The 19,356-nt window shown below is 37.1% G+C and overlaps 1 protein-coding gene and 1 non-coding gene across 2 annotated transcripts in view; both read left to right on the plus strand.

Annotated features, from left to right (window-relative positions):
- Eif4e (eukaryotic translation initiation factor 4E) overlaps positions 1-14,458 on the plus strand; it is a 36,784-nt gene extending 22,326 nt beyond the window's left edge. The window contains exons 3-7 of the mRNA XM_038311695.2: positions 5,010-5,105; positions 7,710-7,773; positions 8,314-8,427; positions 10,489-10,628; positions 12,939-14,458. Of these exons, the coding sequence (XP_038167623.1) occupies positions 5,010-5,105; positions 7,710-7,773; positions 8,314-8,427; positions 10,489-10,628; positions 12,939-13,053 (529 nt within the window). The 3' untranslated portion in view covers positions 13,054-14,458. The remainder of the gene's footprint in view (positions 1-5,009; positions 5,106-7,709; positions 7,774-8,313; positions 8,428-10,488; positions 10,629-12,938) is intronic.
- LOC119801568 lies at positions 8,508-8,610 on the plus strand. Its single transcript, XR_005283250.1, has one exon. It is a non-coding gene; the product is annotated as a U6 spliceosomal RNA (small nuclear RNA).
- Positions 14,459-19,356: the final 4,898 nt, after the last annotated feature.

Raw genomic sequence — 19,356 nt, forward strand, 5'->3', positions numbered from 1 at the left:
GTGCGCCACCACCGCCCGGCAAATAAATCACCTCTAAACTCATCAGAAATACCATTGTTTTGTGTAATTGTCAAGCTTACTGCAACAACTACAAACTTTTTTGCAAAATAATTATATTTTTTATATTGAATATTCACAATTTTAAGTAATAGGCTTATTCATTTTTCCCCCAAGAAATAAGTATAGGTTTTCAGTTTTTCAAGTGAAAATGGAGAAAATGGCTCATTTATTTCACCATTCAAAACAGTATTAGGTTAAAGAGTAGATGTGTTTTATATGTAGAATATGTAAAGGACATAAACAGATAGGAATTTAGTGGAAAAGGTGCTTATACTGTAGCCCAACATAGCTTGGCACTCACTAAGTAGCCCAGTATTACTTCCAGTTGTCCTTCATGAGCCCATTGAGTTTTAGGATTGAGTTCAAGTTTGAGCTACCACATGCAACTGAGATAATTTTTGTAGGCTGAGGTCTTAACCTGAAAAGATGCATTTTAAAGTGATCTCTAGATTATACTACCTCACACAGTGTGTAAATGGAGACTATTCGTTTGTTTCCCGGCCTCCCAGACCTGGAATAATCACATAGAAACTATATTAATTAATATACTACTTGGCCTATTAGCTTAGGCTTCTTATTGACTAACTCTTACACCTTATATTAACTTATTTCTATTATTCTGTGTATTGTAGCATAGTGGGTAAAGCTTGGCATTTGTCTCCTTTGGCAGCTACGTGGCGTCTCTTTGACTCTGCCTACTTTCTCTCTATATCTCTCTATTCAGATTTTCTGCCTGGCTTTATTCTGCCCTGCCATAGGCCCAAACCAGCTTCTTTATTAACCAGTGGCAATAAAATGAGTTCACAGCATACAGAGGGGAATCCCACATAACCTTACTCTTTTCTGTCTAAATGAAAAGGAATGTTTTAACTCTAACATAGTAAAATTACATATAACAATATAGGTATCAAGCAAGAATTATAGTTACAATGTTGACTCCATTTACATTTGACAAATTAGGGAAAATATTCTATCGTCCTATCTTCATGAGTCAAAAGTTTTATATCTAATTTATCCTTTATCATAACCAAGGAAAACTGTATTTTTCTTCAACTCTTCAAAGGCCCCAGAAGGATAGAATATTACCTAAATTAACAGGAAGTACATTGTAAGCAATTTCCAAAACTCTAGAATTGACAGAGACATCTCCTTGCATGGACAGTCACCCAAAGTTCTTATATAACATTGGGGACATCCATCTTCAGCCTATAGACCAATAGTATCCAGCAGACTTTTCCATGAAGCAGGAAATTTGAAAGACTGTTTGGCCTCTATTGGCAGTTTGTCAGTCACTTTCTTCTGTATCCTGAAGGTTGTTTGGCAGACTCTTTCATGAAGCAGGAACCCTGAAGGACTGTCTTCACCTTTAGGCAAGTTAAGCACTCATTTTTTCTGTGGGTCCTGCATGTCCAGTTCATACATATTATCAAGCAGTCCAGGCAAGAGCAGTTTCTTTTCCAAATGACTGAAAAAAACTCCATAAGGAGCCTCTACAATGGCCATCATCCTCTTGAAGGCAGATTGGTGCTGCCAGGAGTAGATGTATCTCATTGTCATAAAAGTCCTAAGTTCTTAAAACATTTTAAATGCCATATTCTTTTAGTCTTTGAAAAGTTTGAAGAATACCTATACATCTGAAATATTTCTCTGCACCTAGAAAACTTAACATGACTACATACAAGCTTGACTATTATATTAATTATCATATTATATTACATTTTTAAATAAGCTGCACAAACACAGTACTTTAATCAAGAGCAGAAATACACACATAACAAAATTGACCTTAAATTTGTATCGATAAACCAAGATCCATACCAGTGCAAAGTATTCATCTCTATAACATATCCCTCTTTAAACATAAACAAACATTTATAAACAGTCATTTAGGGAATTTGGATGCTGTTTTCTAGAATACTTCCTGCTCATGGGGGTGCTGTTGACCAGGACTTTTGGGGGGTATCCTGTATGGTAGCTCCATCTCAGCCAGTATTCTGGAATCTGTTGAGGATTTGGATCATCTGTGCCATTGCTTCACAGGGTCTTATTTGGTCAAACCATATTAATTGGTAAGGAATCCATAGCTTTCTGTCCTCTGTGGAAGCAAAACCTCTTTTCCAAAGCAACATATCCTTAGACCCAAATATTTTGAAGTCAAGATACCTTTAAAGTATATATGTTGGTCTAGTTTAGCAGCTCCCACAATCAAATGTCTCTCTGCAGTCAAAAAATATAAAGACAACGATATACATAATTCAAACTCTCTGTGTATATTCTGTCTTTATGTGGCTTACTTTTTTCTACTCCTTTAATATATGACTGACTGTATACTCTTATATTACTTTTACTGTCTCTTTAAAGACTTGATTGTATTTTTTAATCCTTTTTCTTTTTATAACTGTCTTTATTCTTCTCTGTCCCAAGCCTATATACATTTACCAAACTCTGACCCATTCAGAGGTCATTTTTATCTGAATCTGTCTATATTGCATTTCTGTAATCATTTTCTGACATGGAGCATTTTAAAATGGTAAGCAGTATGGTTGCTTCAGCTCTGGATGCTGACTCCACCTCTCTTGGCCTTTTAATGTGGCAGAGGTATGTTTACCACCAACTCTAGTACTGCTGGGTGGGAGCCATGCTCACCACCTCAACTCTGGAAAACACTGTACAGCACATAAACCCTTTGTGTCTTAAGTAAAAACTAAATCTGCCATGCAGTGTACTGTGCAGCCTGGAAATGTCTCCGTGTATGGCAGCTAGAATCTGCCATGCTTTCCTGCCTGTGCTTGCCAATTCAGCCGCTTGCCGAGGCGGGGGTGCTGAACAGCAGGCATGCTCTCAGCTACTTTCCTCCTAACCCCCAGTGGGCATACAAGCACCCAGACCCAAAGTGTGTGGCTGGCCATGCATGTTAGCCACAAATGTATGGGTGCTATCTTTTAGGCAGAGAAACACTGCTTGGCCTATTAGCTTAGGCTTCTTATTAACTCTTATATCTTAAATTAACCCATTTCTATTAGTCTTAATTATCTTAAATTAACCACAAGACTGTGGCTTACTGATTAAAGTCCCAGCATCTGTCTCCTTCAGTAGCTACATGATGTCTCTTTGACTTCGCCTACTTTTATATAATTTATATTCAGATTTCCTGTCTGGCTTTATTCTGCCCTGCTGTAGGCTCAAAGTGACTTCCTTATTAACCAATGGTAATGAAACATTCACAGCATACAGAAGGGAATCCCACACCAACAGTGTGGACACTCTGAATGATTATTGAATTGTATTGTGCAGAGAAGAATCCTCTTCAGAATGGATGCAAGTGCTTCGCCCAAATATTTTTTGAAGTTGCTTGTATCTGAGCATGTCAAACTGAAGAGGGTACTGAGAGATGATTGTATTGTATTTCAGGGAGTTAGAATTTATTACCCTTAGAAAAGAGTGTGTGTGTGTGTGTGTGTGTGTGTGTGTGTGTAAGGCTTCTATAAACTATATATTAGAAGTAAAACTTTTAGCCAGAAGCATACACAAGTATACAGAAATTGTCATACATTATTTAAAAGTATATCTGTAGATCTGTTTAACTGTATTTTTCAGTGTGTTAGACTACATCATAACATTTATTGATTTTCCTCTTCTCTGCTCCCCCTTTTTCCTTTTAGCTAATTTCTGTTCTATTTTGCCTTTAAATAATTGTTCTTTCTTAACTGTTATATTATTTTGTACATTATAATTGTCTGTTTTGCAGAGAATCTGTTATGTAGTTGATACACAATGTTTGTGGAGCTTAGGATCAAACCTAGGACCTCACCTATACTAGTAAAGGACTATTTTCCCAGCTAAAATCCATGCTTTTTAAATGAAAAATATGAAAACTATTATTTGCTTTTAATTTTTTTTCTATTAAATATACACAGTAAAGTTCAAATAACAGTTTATCTTAAACTTTTTCTTTTTTTAACATTTTAGATTAATTTTTATGCATATGGGTGGGTGTTTGCCCTGCATGTATAATTGTGCACTCACTGTGTGTGTGTGTATAGTGCTTATGGAGGCCATGAGAGGGCATCAAATCCTGGAACTAGTTAAAGATAATTGTGAACCACCATGAGGGTGCTGGGAATTAACCTGGGTCCACTGAAGAGTAGCTAGAGCCTTCAACCACTGGGCTACCTCTCCAGCCCCTCTTAACCTGTCAGATCCACAGCTTAGTGATGTTAGTTGCACTCACACTGTTGTGTAACAGAACCTGTTCTCATCTGTAGAGAATGTGCTTTAGAGCCAGCATGATGCCATATGCCTTTAGTCCTAGCATACAGGCAGGCCTGGTCCACAAAGGGAATTTGAGAACAGCCAGGGTTACACAGAGAAACCCTGTCTGTATTAGACCTCCCTCGCCTAAAATATGTTTATTTTTGTGTATATGCATCTACATATCTAAAGGTTTTCCTGTGTCACAGCACAAACAGGAGATCACAGGACAAACCAAAACTGGCTTTTACCTGGGTTCCAGTTGTGCAAACTCAGTCACCAGGCTTCCACTGTAAGTGCATTTGCCTGCTGTGCTATTTCCCTAACCCTTTTTCATCCTTTAAACTGAAACTAGTTAATTAAATACGTCGCCAGCACCATTTTCTCCAGCCCTTGGCCTCACTTTTGTTCCCTGAATCTGACTACCTTAGGCACTTCATTTAGGTAGAGTCATAGAGTTGTGTGTGTGTGTGTGTTGGGTGGTATTATTTCACACGATCCCATGGTCTTGGAATTCATCCTTGTTATACTGAGTGTCAGAATTTCCTCTTGAAGGCTGAATAGTTTTCTATTGTATATCAGTTCTATAATTTGACATCATTTTCTTACTGATGGACATTTCTACCTTTTGACTAGTAAATAATTCTGCTATGAATATGGGTAAACAACTTTTTTATATGCTGGCTTTTTAATTTTAGGTGGGCACTCTGGTTTTTTAAAAATGATAAAAGCAAAACTTGGCAAGCAAACCTTCGATTGATCTCTAAGTTTGATACTGTTGAAGACTTTTGGGCGTAAGTAATTAAGATATTTATACTTTTTTGAGTTACAGAATTTTTTTAATCTTACATCATTTACAAAATGAAAGATGAAGTGTATTTGTCTCTTCACAAATGTTTTGAATTGGTGATTATGCTTTTACTATACATTGTTTAGTTTCTACAAAAGCCCTATGTTTGATCTCCAGCACCCCCACAAGCAGCAGAAACAGGGTCTTTATAGTCAGCTCTTTAGATTTGAATAGTCTTTGTTCCTCATCTTTCTGTGAGAATCCTCTTTTACAGTCTTAGAATTTTTGACATTTTTGAAATTTGTTCCCATGTGCAGTCACCTAGATATATTTGTGTCATAACTGGGTTCTGGAGAGCCTTATTTCTATAGTTTTCAGTACAATACCTGGAATTCCCCTGCTCAGGATACCAAAAGCTGAAGTGATTAGAATTCAGAGATGTGTCAAGAGAATGATGGTATCTGCTATGTTCATCAATTTTATTGTAATTTGTTAAAGTAATTGATATTTTATCTTTTAGGTTTAGTTTGCAGTGTAGGAAAATGTTGACTTGGAATTGTAAGTTTTACAAGATTTTAAAGTAGAATATAAGCTGAAAGTCTTTTATTGAAAAGTGTGTGTGTTTGGGACAGGATATATCTGAGTTGTTGAGGATGTCCTAGCCTTCTAGAACTAACCTCTACCTCCCAAGGCACAGCACACATACACTACCTATGCCTTAGAAGCTTTGAAATGGATTGATTTTACTTAGTCTTTGTTTTCTGAGGATTAGATATGGAAACTTAAATGTGATAGGCAGGTGCTGTACCATTGAGCTGCATCCTGGCTCCTCCAAAGTTTTCTTATTTCCTTGGAGAATATTTAAGGAAATACTGTTTAAGAAATATGAAAGGCAAAATTTTAGAATGCTTTGAGTTACCTCAAAGTTACCTAGTCTATATATTTGTTAGGCTCATATACATGTTGAATTAAATACAAAAAATGGGTTATAGTCATGTAATTCACAGCTGTCTGTTTTCCAAGAGCACAGTATTCAATGTATTTCCAATGCTTGCCTTAGAATAGACATTTAATATACATTGCATCATTAAAAAAGGCAAAGTATAAAATAAATAAAAACTGTTGAATTCACTTTTTTTCTACTAAGAACATTGTAGTGTTTTTATGATACAAGTATTTTTAAGCTCTGCAAATTAATTAGTTTTCTAGTTAATTGGAGTTCTTGAAAAAGCATCAAGGGGTTTTTATACTCTTAATTGTGCTTACTCCAAGACTCTTGAGTAACTACAATGAAACCTTCTTTTACACACACGAAAAGAAACTCGACTAAAGGCGTGGTGACACACACTTAATTTCAGCACTTGGGAAACAGAAGCAGGTGGTTCTCTGTGAGTTTGAGGCTAGCCTGCTCTACAAGACCTAGTTCTAGGACAGGCTCCAAAGTTACATAGAGAAACCCTGTCTCAAAAAACAAAAAAAGCTCCCTAGTTTCCAACTAAGGAAAAGAAGGGTCTTGAACCCTACCTCCAGTCATATTTGCATGTAATCTGGATTGTTTTTCTTTTACAAGTTTATATAATTGTGTTTCTAATTTGTTGTCTTGTAGAACCAGACCCATAGTTTAGTTAGTATAAGCAAAATCATTGGGTACTGTAACTGAGAGATTGGGAAGAATCCTTTACTTTTCTGTACATATTAAGCTACTTATTTATTTCTTACTCTTTTGTTTATTTAAATTGTTTATTTAAACAATTCTTTAGTTCATTTTGCTTTAATCTAGTCTGTGTAATATTAAGATTCTTGAGGTTGTAGTTTGGGAATAGCGAACCATTAGATACCTTATGCATAATAATGTTATCTTATTCAAGCTAGATTATCTGTATAATTTGATAAAATGTTGAATTCTTTCTTAAAATAGTCTAAAATATTCCTGAACAAAAATTAAAGTTAGCACAGGAGAGCATGTCTCATTTAATGCCATTGAAAGTTTGCAGACCTGTAACTATGATAATGCCTGCCATCTAATGTTAAAGATAGGCCAATTTTACTCTAAGAGACTGCAAGAGATAAGTGATAAGGGTTTTCTCCCTCCAGGCAGTGAATATCAAACATCTCAAATACTGTTCCATGGTTTAAGTATTTTGGAAATACAGGTCCAACTGTTGGTATATGGCTGTGAGCCTGGTATGTGCCCAAGCTCCCCAGCGTCCAAGTGTGACCCACCTGGAACCGTTTTTGGAGTTGGGTTGTGTTTATACCTGGGTACTTGCTGGGATGTTAATGTTGATTAAACCATTCAGTTTGGGTGGTTTGTTTTCATTTTCTTCCAATTCAATAAACAAATGTATAGAAATATTTTTGTTAAAATAAAGTCATTTGAGATAGTTCTTTGTAGTAATCTATGTTATGAAATTTCTTGAATGTAATCATTATTGAGACTGGTTTTATCCATTTCAGATATTAGAGTCAAAAAACCCAAATATACATAAACTTTTGTTTTTTTATATTTTCCAAATATGTGTATATGTGTTTGTATATATATATCTATGTAAGCACCCAAATCCTGCATTACATATTATGTTTTTAATTATTATTTTCTTTTACCTAGTCTATACAACCATATCCAGTTGTCTAGTAATTTAATGCCTGGCTGTGACTACTCACTTTTTAAGGTATGCCTAATCAATGATTGTTTATATTTATTACAGGACCAGAGCATTCAGGTATTTGTAAGAACTGGCCACAAATTCAGGCAGTTGGCTTTACCAGGCTTGAGTACACTAGTCTGGTGACATAGTTACTCATGGGTACATCCTGGGATTGACTTTGAGCCTTGCTAATCCTGTGCAGCCCTTCCTGGATATACTCGAGTAGACTGACTTCGTCAACTCATTTTTAACCCATGAGATATTTGTAAATAGACCTTTGTCAGGTGCTAGGATAGGACTTTAGTTGGCTCATATTACATAATTTCTAATGTAGCTTCTGAAAGGTGTCTGCTTCTCAGGAATTTAAAGATTCTTCAGATGAAGTGAGACCTGAGGATCTGATGGTTCAATGATGAGTGGCAGGCACTCTCCTGTAGTCGCATGCCTCTGGCACACAGTTCCTGTGTGCTTTTAAAGGCTGTACCAACTGCAGGGGTGTAGGGACTAAAAGAAAAGTTGTCAGTGTGGTTGCTTGCTGAGTCTAATTGTGTTGTTATTTTGTAGGATGGTATTGAGCCTATGTGGGAAGATGAGAAGAACAAACGGGGTGGTCGATGGCTAATTACATTGAACAAGCAGCAGAGACGAAGTGACCTCGATCGCTTTTGGCTAGAGACAGTAAGACTTTAAAATTACAGACCGGCTTTAGGATGTATTTTCTTTGGTTTACTCAGGCTTCCTGTTCTAGAAAAGTCCTTGTGCTCACATGGCATCGTATACACTAAAATTGGAACAAAATAGAAATTAGTATAGTCCTTGTTCAAGGATGACATTCAGATTCCTGAGGCTTTTGTTTTGTTTTTTTGGATGTAACTGGAAAGTGTTAACCAAAATAAGCCAAACTTAGAAAGAAATATGTGGCATGTTTTCTTTCATATGTAGAACTTAGGTTTAAAATACATATATATGTGTGTTTGTTATATCATGTGTGTTTATAGGTCATGAAACTAACAAGACCTAATGAGGTGGGAAATAGGCTAATGAATACATGTAGTAGGGAGGGGGTAAGAGGAAGGGAGCCAGCTGGGGGGAGTGCAAACGATGACACAGGTATGAAGATGCTATGGTGAAAATAAAAATACATGGAGACAGATGAAGGGGAGTGCTTAGGTGTGCCTAGGTGTGACCTTTCCTGCTGGAAGATCATCCCCAACCCTGTTCTTAGAAGCAGAGTTCTACTGCTCTGCGGGGACTAGAGCTCAGGATCCTACTGCCTCCAGCCTTTGAGTGCTGTGCTTATATAAGCATGTGCTATATAGCAAATAACCTTTTTTTCTATCATGGGAATATCATATACATGTGAATTCCGTGAATGGCTTTTATTCTTCTACAGGTCAGATAAAAAGTGATTGACATCCACTCCACCTTCTACAGTCAACTCATTTCATTAACCAAAAATGATAGGCTCTCACATTTTGTGATTAATGTAAAGTTTTTACAACCTATTTATAGCATTGCTAATTAAAAGTTACAAAATTTTGAAATCTCTGTAATCGAACAGTAAAGTGGTTGGTTAACATTCTTTAGTGTATGTGTTTTGGTATGGTTCTTTAGCATTTTGGTTTTATGAGCTACACTAAATATGAAGTAAATAGGCATTCTTGCACTCAATACCTGATTTATAGTTGACACTAACAAAGTGAATAAGCACTTACATGTGTGTATCAGTGATATTTTAAAGCAAAGATTTATTTACTCTTTTGGAGGAGAGTGAGGAAATCGCAGAAGACAGTGGTTCTCAATTTTCCCGATGCTGCGACCTTCTAATACTTAATCATGTTATGCTGACCCCAACTATAAAATTATTTTTGTTGTTACTTCATAACTGTAATGTTGCTACTGTTATGAATTGCAATGTAAATACCCATGGTTTCTGATAGGGTCTTAGGCAACCCCTGTGAAAGGGTTGTCCCAAATAGGACATGAACCCCAGGTTGAGACCTGCTGCCGTAGGAAAAAGGACATTTCGTTTCTGTAGGTTGAAAAAAAATTATGGCAATGGTAGTGACAGTTGCTCAATAATGTTAAATGTGTTTAGTGCCACTAACTCTGCCTTGAAACTGTTAGAACATGGCAGTTAAATGGGTAACTGTTTCTGTCATCTCGCTAATGATTGTTTGCCAACATACTAAGCAGCTGAGCAGATGGATATTAATGAGATCACTTTTGTTTGTGCCCAATTTGCAGAAAAAGCTAAAACATTTGATTTTTTTTTAAGCCAAGGCAAAAAGCAATATAAATTAGTAAAATTTAGACATTTTAAAAGTCAATTCATAGGTTGGTCTGTGGCCCATAGGTCAGATGGGGCTCGCTGCCAATCTAACTGCCTGAGTTCAATTCCTAGAACCTACTGGGTGGAATGGGAGAACCAACTGCTGCAAATTGTCCTCTTGCATTAGTTTGCTATGGCATGTATGTCCTGCCGCCATCCCCAACAAAATAGCAACAACAAAAAATTAAGAATCAATTCTTTTTATTTATTTGCTTTGGGTTTTTTTTTTTTTTTTCTCTGTAGATCAAAATGGCTTCAAACTTGGCAACCTGCCTTTGCCTGTTTAAGAAGTCAACCTTGATTTAAAAACTGCTTTAGGTTTTTAACTGTACACTGAGACCTTCGCTTTCTTCACTGTTGATGATATATTTGATGTAATTTGGATTTTATTTTTCAATTTTTTTTAGCTGCTGTGCCTTATTGGAGAATCTTTTGATGACTACAGCGATGATGTATGTGGAGCTGTTGTCAATGTTAGAGCTAAAGGTGATAAGATAGCAATATGGACTACTGAGTGTGAAAACAGAGACGCAGTCACACACATAGGGTGCGTTTTGCTCTACCTACCTACTTCTTGGACAGTATTAACTACATCTAGAAGTCTTTTACATACAGCTTTAAAAACTTAGGAGTTTACAGACTTATTTTCTTTGTTAATGTTTTCGTGAACATTTAGAAATTTGGACCCTGTTGACATAGAATATGTTGTCCTCTGTAGGATGGGTTTGCAGCAGTGGTGTGTGCGCTGTCTAGAACAGTTGAGTGCAGGTAGTGAGTCATGGCTCCTGTCCGTATGTAGAACCCACATGTTTATAAGTTTTTGTATTTTGTTCTGGTAAGTTTTATTCTTTACAAATGTGGTCATTCTCCCCCATTCTTCCCTCCAGAATTTTGCTAGAATTCTCTTTGGCTACATGTAAATTGGTAAAAAAAAAAAAAAAAAAAAAATCAAGTTTGATTCTAGGTGGGATTTATAAGAAAGAAATTCATTGTTGACTTGTCATTTTTCATCTTTTAGTATCAACATTTACTTGTAGGAACATTGTATTTCTTCAAAAAACAGAAATTAATGAATTTGTTAGAGGTGTTTTGTGTCAGTATTACAGAGTTTGAAATCTAAAACATTTTAACCTTAGTTTTTCAAGGAATTTTTTTTCTTTTTGGTTGTTTGATTTTCAAGACAGGGCTTCTCTGTAGTCCTCGTTGTCTTGGAACTTGCTTTGTAGACCAGGCTGATCTTGAACTCAACTCTCAGAGATCTCTGCCTTCCAAGTTCTGGGATTAAAGGTATTTTTACCACTATAGTTTTTGTTTGGGGGTTGGGAGGCCGTTCGAGACAGGGTTTCTCTGTGTAACTGTCCTGACTGTCCTGGAACTCACTCTGTAGACCAGGCTGGTGTAGAACTCACAGAGATCCACCTGCCTCTGGCTGAGTGCTGTGATTAAAGGCGTGTGCCACCACTGCCTGACTTGACAGTAGCTTTTATGCTTCCAGTTGGTACATTTCAACTACTCCTTTTTTCTTTCAGTTTTTCTTTTCTTCCTTTCTTTTTTTTTTTTTTTTGCAAATACATTTTTAATGGTAAAGAGTTTTATATTAAGAAACTATTACAGTGTCATCTCATACTAGTTGCCAGATTAGTTATTTAAACAAAAAATACCTGTTTAGAAGAATTTTAATTCTGCTCTGTGAAATTGAGTCTTTCTCCCTATTTTTGAGTGTTGGGTATTTTTTTCCGAGAATTGAAAATTCAGATTTCTGAAATTGACAGATGAGGTCCGTGCTCCTTTTCAGGTATTTTGTCAGCTTGTTTTTCATATCCACTCACAATACATAACTATGCAGATTGCATTTTTTTCTGTAGCTTTTTGTTGTTTCTTTAGATGTGCTTCATTCCTTAGAAGCTTTTTAACACCTTGACATCTGTGTGTTTGCCCATCCATTCATCCATTTATTTTGAGTCAGCATCTACATAACCCTGGCTCATTCTAGAACTCACTATATAGACCAGGCTAGCCTCGAACTCAAAGATCTACCTGCCTCTGTTTCCCAGGTGCTGGGATAAATGCGTGTGTCTTAATGTCCACCCACTTTTTGGGCTTTTAAGGAGAGATTTTCTTAATACTTCAGATTAGATATCTAATTTATATAACTCATACTCATATACTTAATCTTGTTTAGTACACACCACATTTTGTTCTTAAGGTAGTCAAGCTAATTTGAAAATTGGGTTGTGAAGTTAGTAGATAGGCAGAATCAAATTTATATGTACAGTAGAAATTTTCTTTCTTCTCTCCCCGCTCCATCTCCCTCCCTCCCCTCTCTCTTTCTCTCTTTTTCCTTGTTTGTTTATTTGTTTGAGATATTGTCTTGCTTGTAAACCAAGCTGGCCTTTTTCTTCCTCAATCTCATGGATGCTGAGATGCCAGGCTTGGAACACTACACCTACCTTAGTTTTTACCTTTTACATAGAGAAATGAAAGGAGGTGTGTGTGTGTTACTTATTTTTAAATAAGTATATGTGTGATTATTTCATCATAGGTATTGATTATTGATTTGTAAAATACAAATGCTGTGAACTCACGAACTGATTCTGCTTTGATCGCTAATGATTTAGTTGTGGTAATCATGGTTCCTTACACAGACTGGTGGGATTACAGATATGTGTAAAGTGATTAAGTATGGTTGTGAAAGTAAATGCTAATTTTTAATTTTTCTAGTTATGCTGAAAGAAAATATTTTGTTTTGCTTCTTGTGAGCGTTACTTAATGTAAAGGCTAATAAGAGATGAATTTTTTTAAGACTTTGCTTAAAAAAGAAGAGTTAATGGTCCTTTTTTTTTTCTTTGTCTTATAGGAGGGTATACAAGGAAAGGTTAGGACTTCCTCCAAAGATAGTAATTGGTTATCAGTCCCACGCAGACACGGCTACAAAGAGCGGCTCCACCACTAAAAATAGGTTTGTTGTTTAAGAAGACACCTGAGTGTTCTCACAGGAGACTGCGTCACGCAATCGAGATTGGGAGCTGAACCAAAGCCTCATCTAAGCAGAGTGGACTGCACTGAAGTTTGATTCCATCTAAATGTTGCTAAGATATAAGAGAAGTCTCATTCGCCTTTGTCTTGTACCTCTGTGTTCATTTCTTCCCTTCCTCCCCCCAATTTTTGCTAGTGTGTCCACTACCCCAATCAGAGAATTACAGTATACGCCACCCCAGAATCCGCAGGTGTGTTCCTGGCCCACACTGTAACAGCTGGGTATAATTACCATGATACACACATTTGCCTTTCCACAGTATTCAAAAAGAACTTGCATTTCTGTTACCTTAGCAGGAAAAGATCTGTTTCTGCTCCACTCCGTGCAGGAGCGTGTTTTGCTGGTGAGAGTCTGCGTGCAGTTTTCTAGCAACCTCATGTCCTTCCACAGCGTTCTCCTTGCTGGCCTCTTGCTGATGGCTGCTAGATTTTAATTTATTTGCTTCCCTCCTTGGATAACATTACTGATTCTGATTTCAGTTTTTCATTTGTTTTGCTTTTGTTTTTTTCCTCATGTAACATTGGTGAAGGATCCAGGAATATGACAGAAACGTGGAATAAACATTAAATTTGTGCATTCTTTGGTAATTTTTTGTTTTTTTGTAACTACAAAGCTTTGCTACAAATTTATGCATTTCATTCAATCAGTGATCTATGTCTGTGTGATCCCTAAACATAATTGTGGACTATAAAAATGTAACACCATAATTACATTCCTAACTAGAATTAGTGTGTCTGCTTTTGTATCTTTATGCTGTACTTTAACACTTTGTATTACTTAGGTTCTTTTGCTCTGGTTACAAATGGCTCAAGTAGAAAAGCGGTCCCATTCATATTAAGACAGTGTACAAAACTGTAAATAAAATGTGTACAGTGACTTGTCTTTTAGACAACTAGAATTGTCCTTTATTTCTCCATCTCTGTAGAAGGAATCTGTACTTCCTATTGCAAGGCAGTCTCTTGTGTCTTCATAGTGTCTTCCCCATGCACAGTCTAAGTTTGGAGCACTAGTTTATTATTATGTTTATTACAATTTTTAATAAATTGAATAGGTAGTATCACATGTAATTAAACTGATGTGGTTATCTTTTTTAATAAAGTTAAGGCACAGTTTTTCAGTCTTAGGTTAAATAATGTACTTTGAATATGTTAAAATTCATGAGAATTGGGATTTTGGTGTATCACCATTTGATAGGAACAGTGGCTATAAATTTGTTGACTTTGAGATGTTTTTACTTAAAGAGCAGAAAACTAGCACAAGGAGAGTATAGGGGAACATGTGTTAGGATTCTTAGTGTTATTATCTGAATAAAACAGAATAAACAAGTATTAAGAACTATTTATATTGGTCAATTGTTACAGTATGGTTTTCTGTAAACTTGAAACCTTGATCTATTCTTTCCTTGTATCATTTCAAAGTAAACTTGAAGATATTTTGTCTGCAATACACAATTGTATGGTTCAGATCCTCTGAAATGAGGTGTGGCTACTATAGACTAAATGGTAAGCTGAACTATGGGAGCAGAATGGAAACCACTAGTTTAGAGAAAAATGCTGTCTTTAAGTGGTTGTTATTATGAATTCATCCTTTTCACACTGATAAACTTGATAAAGCTCCTTCTAAAATAAATATGGAATCAGTAGCATTGCTTTTATTACAGACTTTTGAGATGTTCCACAGATTGCCAGTTGACTGCTCAGTATCACGGTTCCTGTTCAGTGCTCTAGCAGTAGCAGTGTCTGTCATCTCAGTGTTCTGTGCCTAATATCTTCTGCATAAGTGTGGGTCTTTATCATTGCAGCATGATGTGCTCTGTGCTGGGTTGCATTCGTGGCTATCTTGTGGGTATGAGTCCCAGGGCAGACGCCAGAAGCTAGTGGATACAGTGTGTAATCATGAAAGTGCTGGTGATGCGACCTTGTTACCAACAAATTGAATTCTAGTAGTTGGCCTGTAGAATGCTCGTATTCCTTTAATTCTAGAGTATAATCAATTGTAAGAAGTATCAACTTTAAGTAGAGGAAGAATCCTAAAATACAATTTTAAAGTTAAAAGCTTTCAGTAGGATGTATTTTGTAATAGAAAATGAAATGATTTATAATGGATGAAACTTGTGATCTAGCTGCTCTTTATGGTCAGACTTTCTTTTGGGTTGCCAACTCCCCAATAATGACATGGAGACTTCTTATAATTGTGAAAGCTTGACCAGCTCTTACAACTTAAATCAAGCTCTTTCTGTTAATCTCTTGTGGCTTCATTTTGTATGTCCAGCTCGCTTGTGTCTTGCTGTGAGCCTAGATTCTAACCCTGAGTTCTTCTCTCCCAGGAAGTCCTGCCTGTTCTCTCCTGCCTAGTTATTGGCCATTCAGCCCTTTATAAAACCAATCAGAAGGTACTTTAGGCAGAGACACATCTTTACAGTGTACAAAAAGATTATCCCACAACATTGTAATGGATAAATTAACAATTCCACAGAAGGATTTAGTGTATACTATATAGGAATTAAGTAACTGCAACACTTAACATAATACTAATTGTTAGGTGGTGTTTCAGCCACTTCACATATACATTGGCCTGCATAACAACTGTAGGTATCAGTTTTCCATTTTTCAAAGGATGAAACATAAGCATTAATAGTTAAGTAATGTTAAGCTTTTATCAGATGTAAAGTGTGAATTTGAGTCGTAGAATTTGCTTCCAGTGGTTCTTAGTCACTTTGAGGAAATGTAAAATCTCATAGGCTATAGTAAGTTACCTCGGTTACGTTCAGCTAGTATATAAGATATAGTATATATAATAGGCATATAAATGTTTCTCCATTTTACTGCCTTTGCCAATGAAACTAATAGATTCTTTTTTTTTTAAGACTTAGTTTTTAACAACCAGCTAAGTTCATCACGAATAACCATGGAGGCAAAATTACAGGAGTTAGTGTAAATGAATGTTTTTATTGGTGCTCGAAGTCATCTAAGATATGACAAAGTATTCAAATTGTTAGGACTTAAAGTTCTTGAATGCTTGTTAAGTTAGTAAATGGTGTGGCATGGTGGTGCGTTCTTTGATCACAGATAGAATGATTCCAAGTTTGAGGCCAACCTGGGCTACACAGGCCTTTTTTCAAAAAGATACGGGCTTGGATCATGCCTCGTTAGAGTGCTTGTCAAGCATGTGCTAGTTCTTTGTATGATATGATGAGCGGGTTTGTGCTAGTGTCTCTGTCTTCAGTATTAAGTAGTTAGGGAATAGACAACTGACAGTCAGAATACAGGTCAATGTATCACTACAAGTGAAATAGCTACACTTTGGGAACCAGTGTAGAAATGCTGAGTATCTAAAAACTTCCACAGCAATTTATGTTGTAACAGTAACGAGTGTGATCACTTCCCACTAATATAAAAAGTATATGATTTACAGAATCGTGTCTGGCAGTATGGGAGATTTAGACTGGCCTTCTTCACGAAGGGCTCTTGAGAGACTGCTGTTGTCTTCTCCCAGGACACTTACCTGCCCACTAATCCTGAGCAGCCTGTGGTGCGTACACACAGTACAGCTGATGGTTTGGGTGTAAAGTTTTGGTTCTTTTGTGCAGCATATTAAAATAACGCACCGTTGAATCCTGCTTGCTGTGAATTCCAAGCAATAAATCGGTCCACTTAATAGCCAGAGTAATACTGTAGACATGGGAATCCTTGTGGTTGGTCCGCTGGTGGAAGTAGTGGGGTAGTGTGCATGTGATCACATGAAGTCCTTTTGTTTTTCAAGACAGGGTCTCTGTAGCTTTGGAGCCTGTCCTGGAACTCGCTCTTGTAGTCCAGGCTGGCCTCAGACTCAGACCTCTGCCTGACTCTGCCTCCTAGCCCCAAAGGAATGAATTTTAACATTTTAATTTTGCTCTCTTCTGACCTCATAACTACTCAGAAGTTTTGTACAATTCACTTGCCTGTTTCTTTTCTGTGTGCTAGAACAGGATGTGCTAGGCCACTATTGTAAAGACAGATCTAAAGTAGACTTTCAAAATGAGTGAGATCCTCCATTAAGTTCTACAAACAGCTTTATTGAAATTGAAGGGTTTTTAGTTGTTTTTAAAAATACAGGCAATTTGTGGCACATAACTTTAATTCCAGCACTGGGAGGCAGAGGCATTTCTGTGCGTTTAAGGCCAGCCTGGTCTACAGAGCTAGTTTTAGGACATCCAAAGCTTTACAAAGAAACTCTGTCTTGGAAAATAGCAAAATAACATAAAAGGCCTGGTTGTCTTGGAGAGTCTCAGCTCTAATGTTGAGTCTAAATGATTCCAGCAAACCAGTACATGGAAGTGCCAGGTTGCAACTTGGCTTTTTCTTTTTCCAAGATGTGTATGGGCGCTTTGTCTCACGTATGCGAAGTGGTCAGCAGAGTGCATCTAATCCCCTGGAACAGAGCTCTGAACAGCTGTGAGCCACCCCGTGAATGCTAGGGACTGACTGGATCCTCTGCATGAACTGTTAGGCGCTCTTAATTGTGCACCATCACCTCAGCCCCATAGCTCTGATTGCTTGACAGCATTAGATTTCTTTTAAGAAAATAATTTTAGTGTATTTTCATTGTAATTTTGCATTGATGTATGTTTTGAGGGTAGCAGCAAGTCTTTTCTTTAGTCCCCAATTCCAAATACTGAACTGATTTTTAATGTTTGATGAAACATGCCCACTTTCCTTAAAGAAGGTCCTGTGTACCTTAATTTTGCTCACTTCAAGACATTTCCTGCTATGAATATCAGATTTTTCTGTGTGTACATGAGATTTATGTATGTGTACATGGTGGATGTTATTTCTTTTGGACCTTAACTAGTATTGTTTAATAATCTTGGATTCCTGGTGCACATGGAAAGCAGTATTTTTCTCTGCCTTGGTGTTTTGTTTTTGTGTTTTTTTTTTTTAATTTATCTTTTAGTGCTGTGCCTCCTATCTCTACAGACCTGCATGAAGCTCTATCTTTATATAAGGAAGATAATTTGCTTTTGCTTCAGCAATACTAAATGACATTTCTTTCTGACACATATGATACTAGCTTACACTTAAGAGCCTTTGTCTTTTGTGGGGCATATCTCCCCCCCCCCGTGTGTGTGTGTTTGTGTGTGTGTGTGGAGAGAGAGAGAGAGAGAGAGAGAGAGAGAGAGAGAGAGAGAGAGAGAGAGAGAAACCCTCATAGTTTTTGATAAAGTTATGTTACCCTAAACATGCCTATGCCGTGATGGTTCATGAGAGTACATGCTATTTAGGATTTAAAAAGATTTTTAGCTCTGGCAAGGATCTAATGGAGTGACCTATAATTGGAGTGTTCCTACTGTCTGTCATCGTGACAGCTGTTGGATGCAGCTACTCTGAAATGGCAAAGGGCACTAGTGGTATCTTCTCATTTTACTTGTGATACTGCTGGAAATTTCAAGGTTCATCTTGTGCAGAAAATACTTACGTATGATCCCAGTACTGAAGAGGCTGAGGCAAGAGGATTAACATTTCCAGGCCAGCCTTTACTCTCTAGTTAACATCATGTCTCAAAATTGAGAGTTTAGGTTTACATTCTTTAAAGGCTGCTTCGTTCTACTTCTGGAAGGTACTTGAATGTCATTTACTTTTCCCATTGAATGTATGGATTTTCATCCCTAAAAATTAGCATTAGTCTATCAATGAGTACTCTTATAAGTTCCCCCAGGACAGTCAGTAGTAGGGCTTAATTGGAATTGTCACTGGAAACAACTGGACCTGTGCCTTTCTGTACACCAGTAACCTAGCCGCTTTGTCTCGGGCCTGTGATTCTTCCTAAGGTGTCACCAGGTGAATTCCACAGCAATCTTTGGGATCCAGTTATTGGAAATGGGGATAGGAAGTATGAGGTTTGGTGTGTGTTGTCTTGACACAGGAGTCACTAACCAGGTTGGCTATTCTGCCAGCCCATCACTCAGCAGTGCATCTCAAGTGCTTGCCATCTGTGCTCAGTGGCTGTCCTGCACACTTCAGACAGCGTATTCTACCATCTCCAAGCGTCCTCCTGGGCAGCAGTACTGCACTGTTCCTCAAGTGGGCTTTTAAGCGTCTCTGTGGTATTAAGTTTACCTTTGAGACAAGTGTCTGAAGAGCGGTTGTTTTAGAACAGTTTAGAATGGGCTGCTGTTCCTTTTGAGTCTGGTACCTGAGAGTTGCCACTGTCTTGCAGAATAGACGAAATAGCATAAAAATAGCTTGCCAATTTTCTTCAC

Source organism: Arvicola amphibius, chromosome 14 (assembly GCF_903992535.2).
Source record: "Arvicola amphibius chromosome 14, mArvAmp1.2, whole genome shotgun sequence".
Lineage (NCBI taxonomy): Eukaryota > Metazoa > Chordata > Mammalia > Rodentia > Cricetidae > Arvicola > Arvicola amphibius.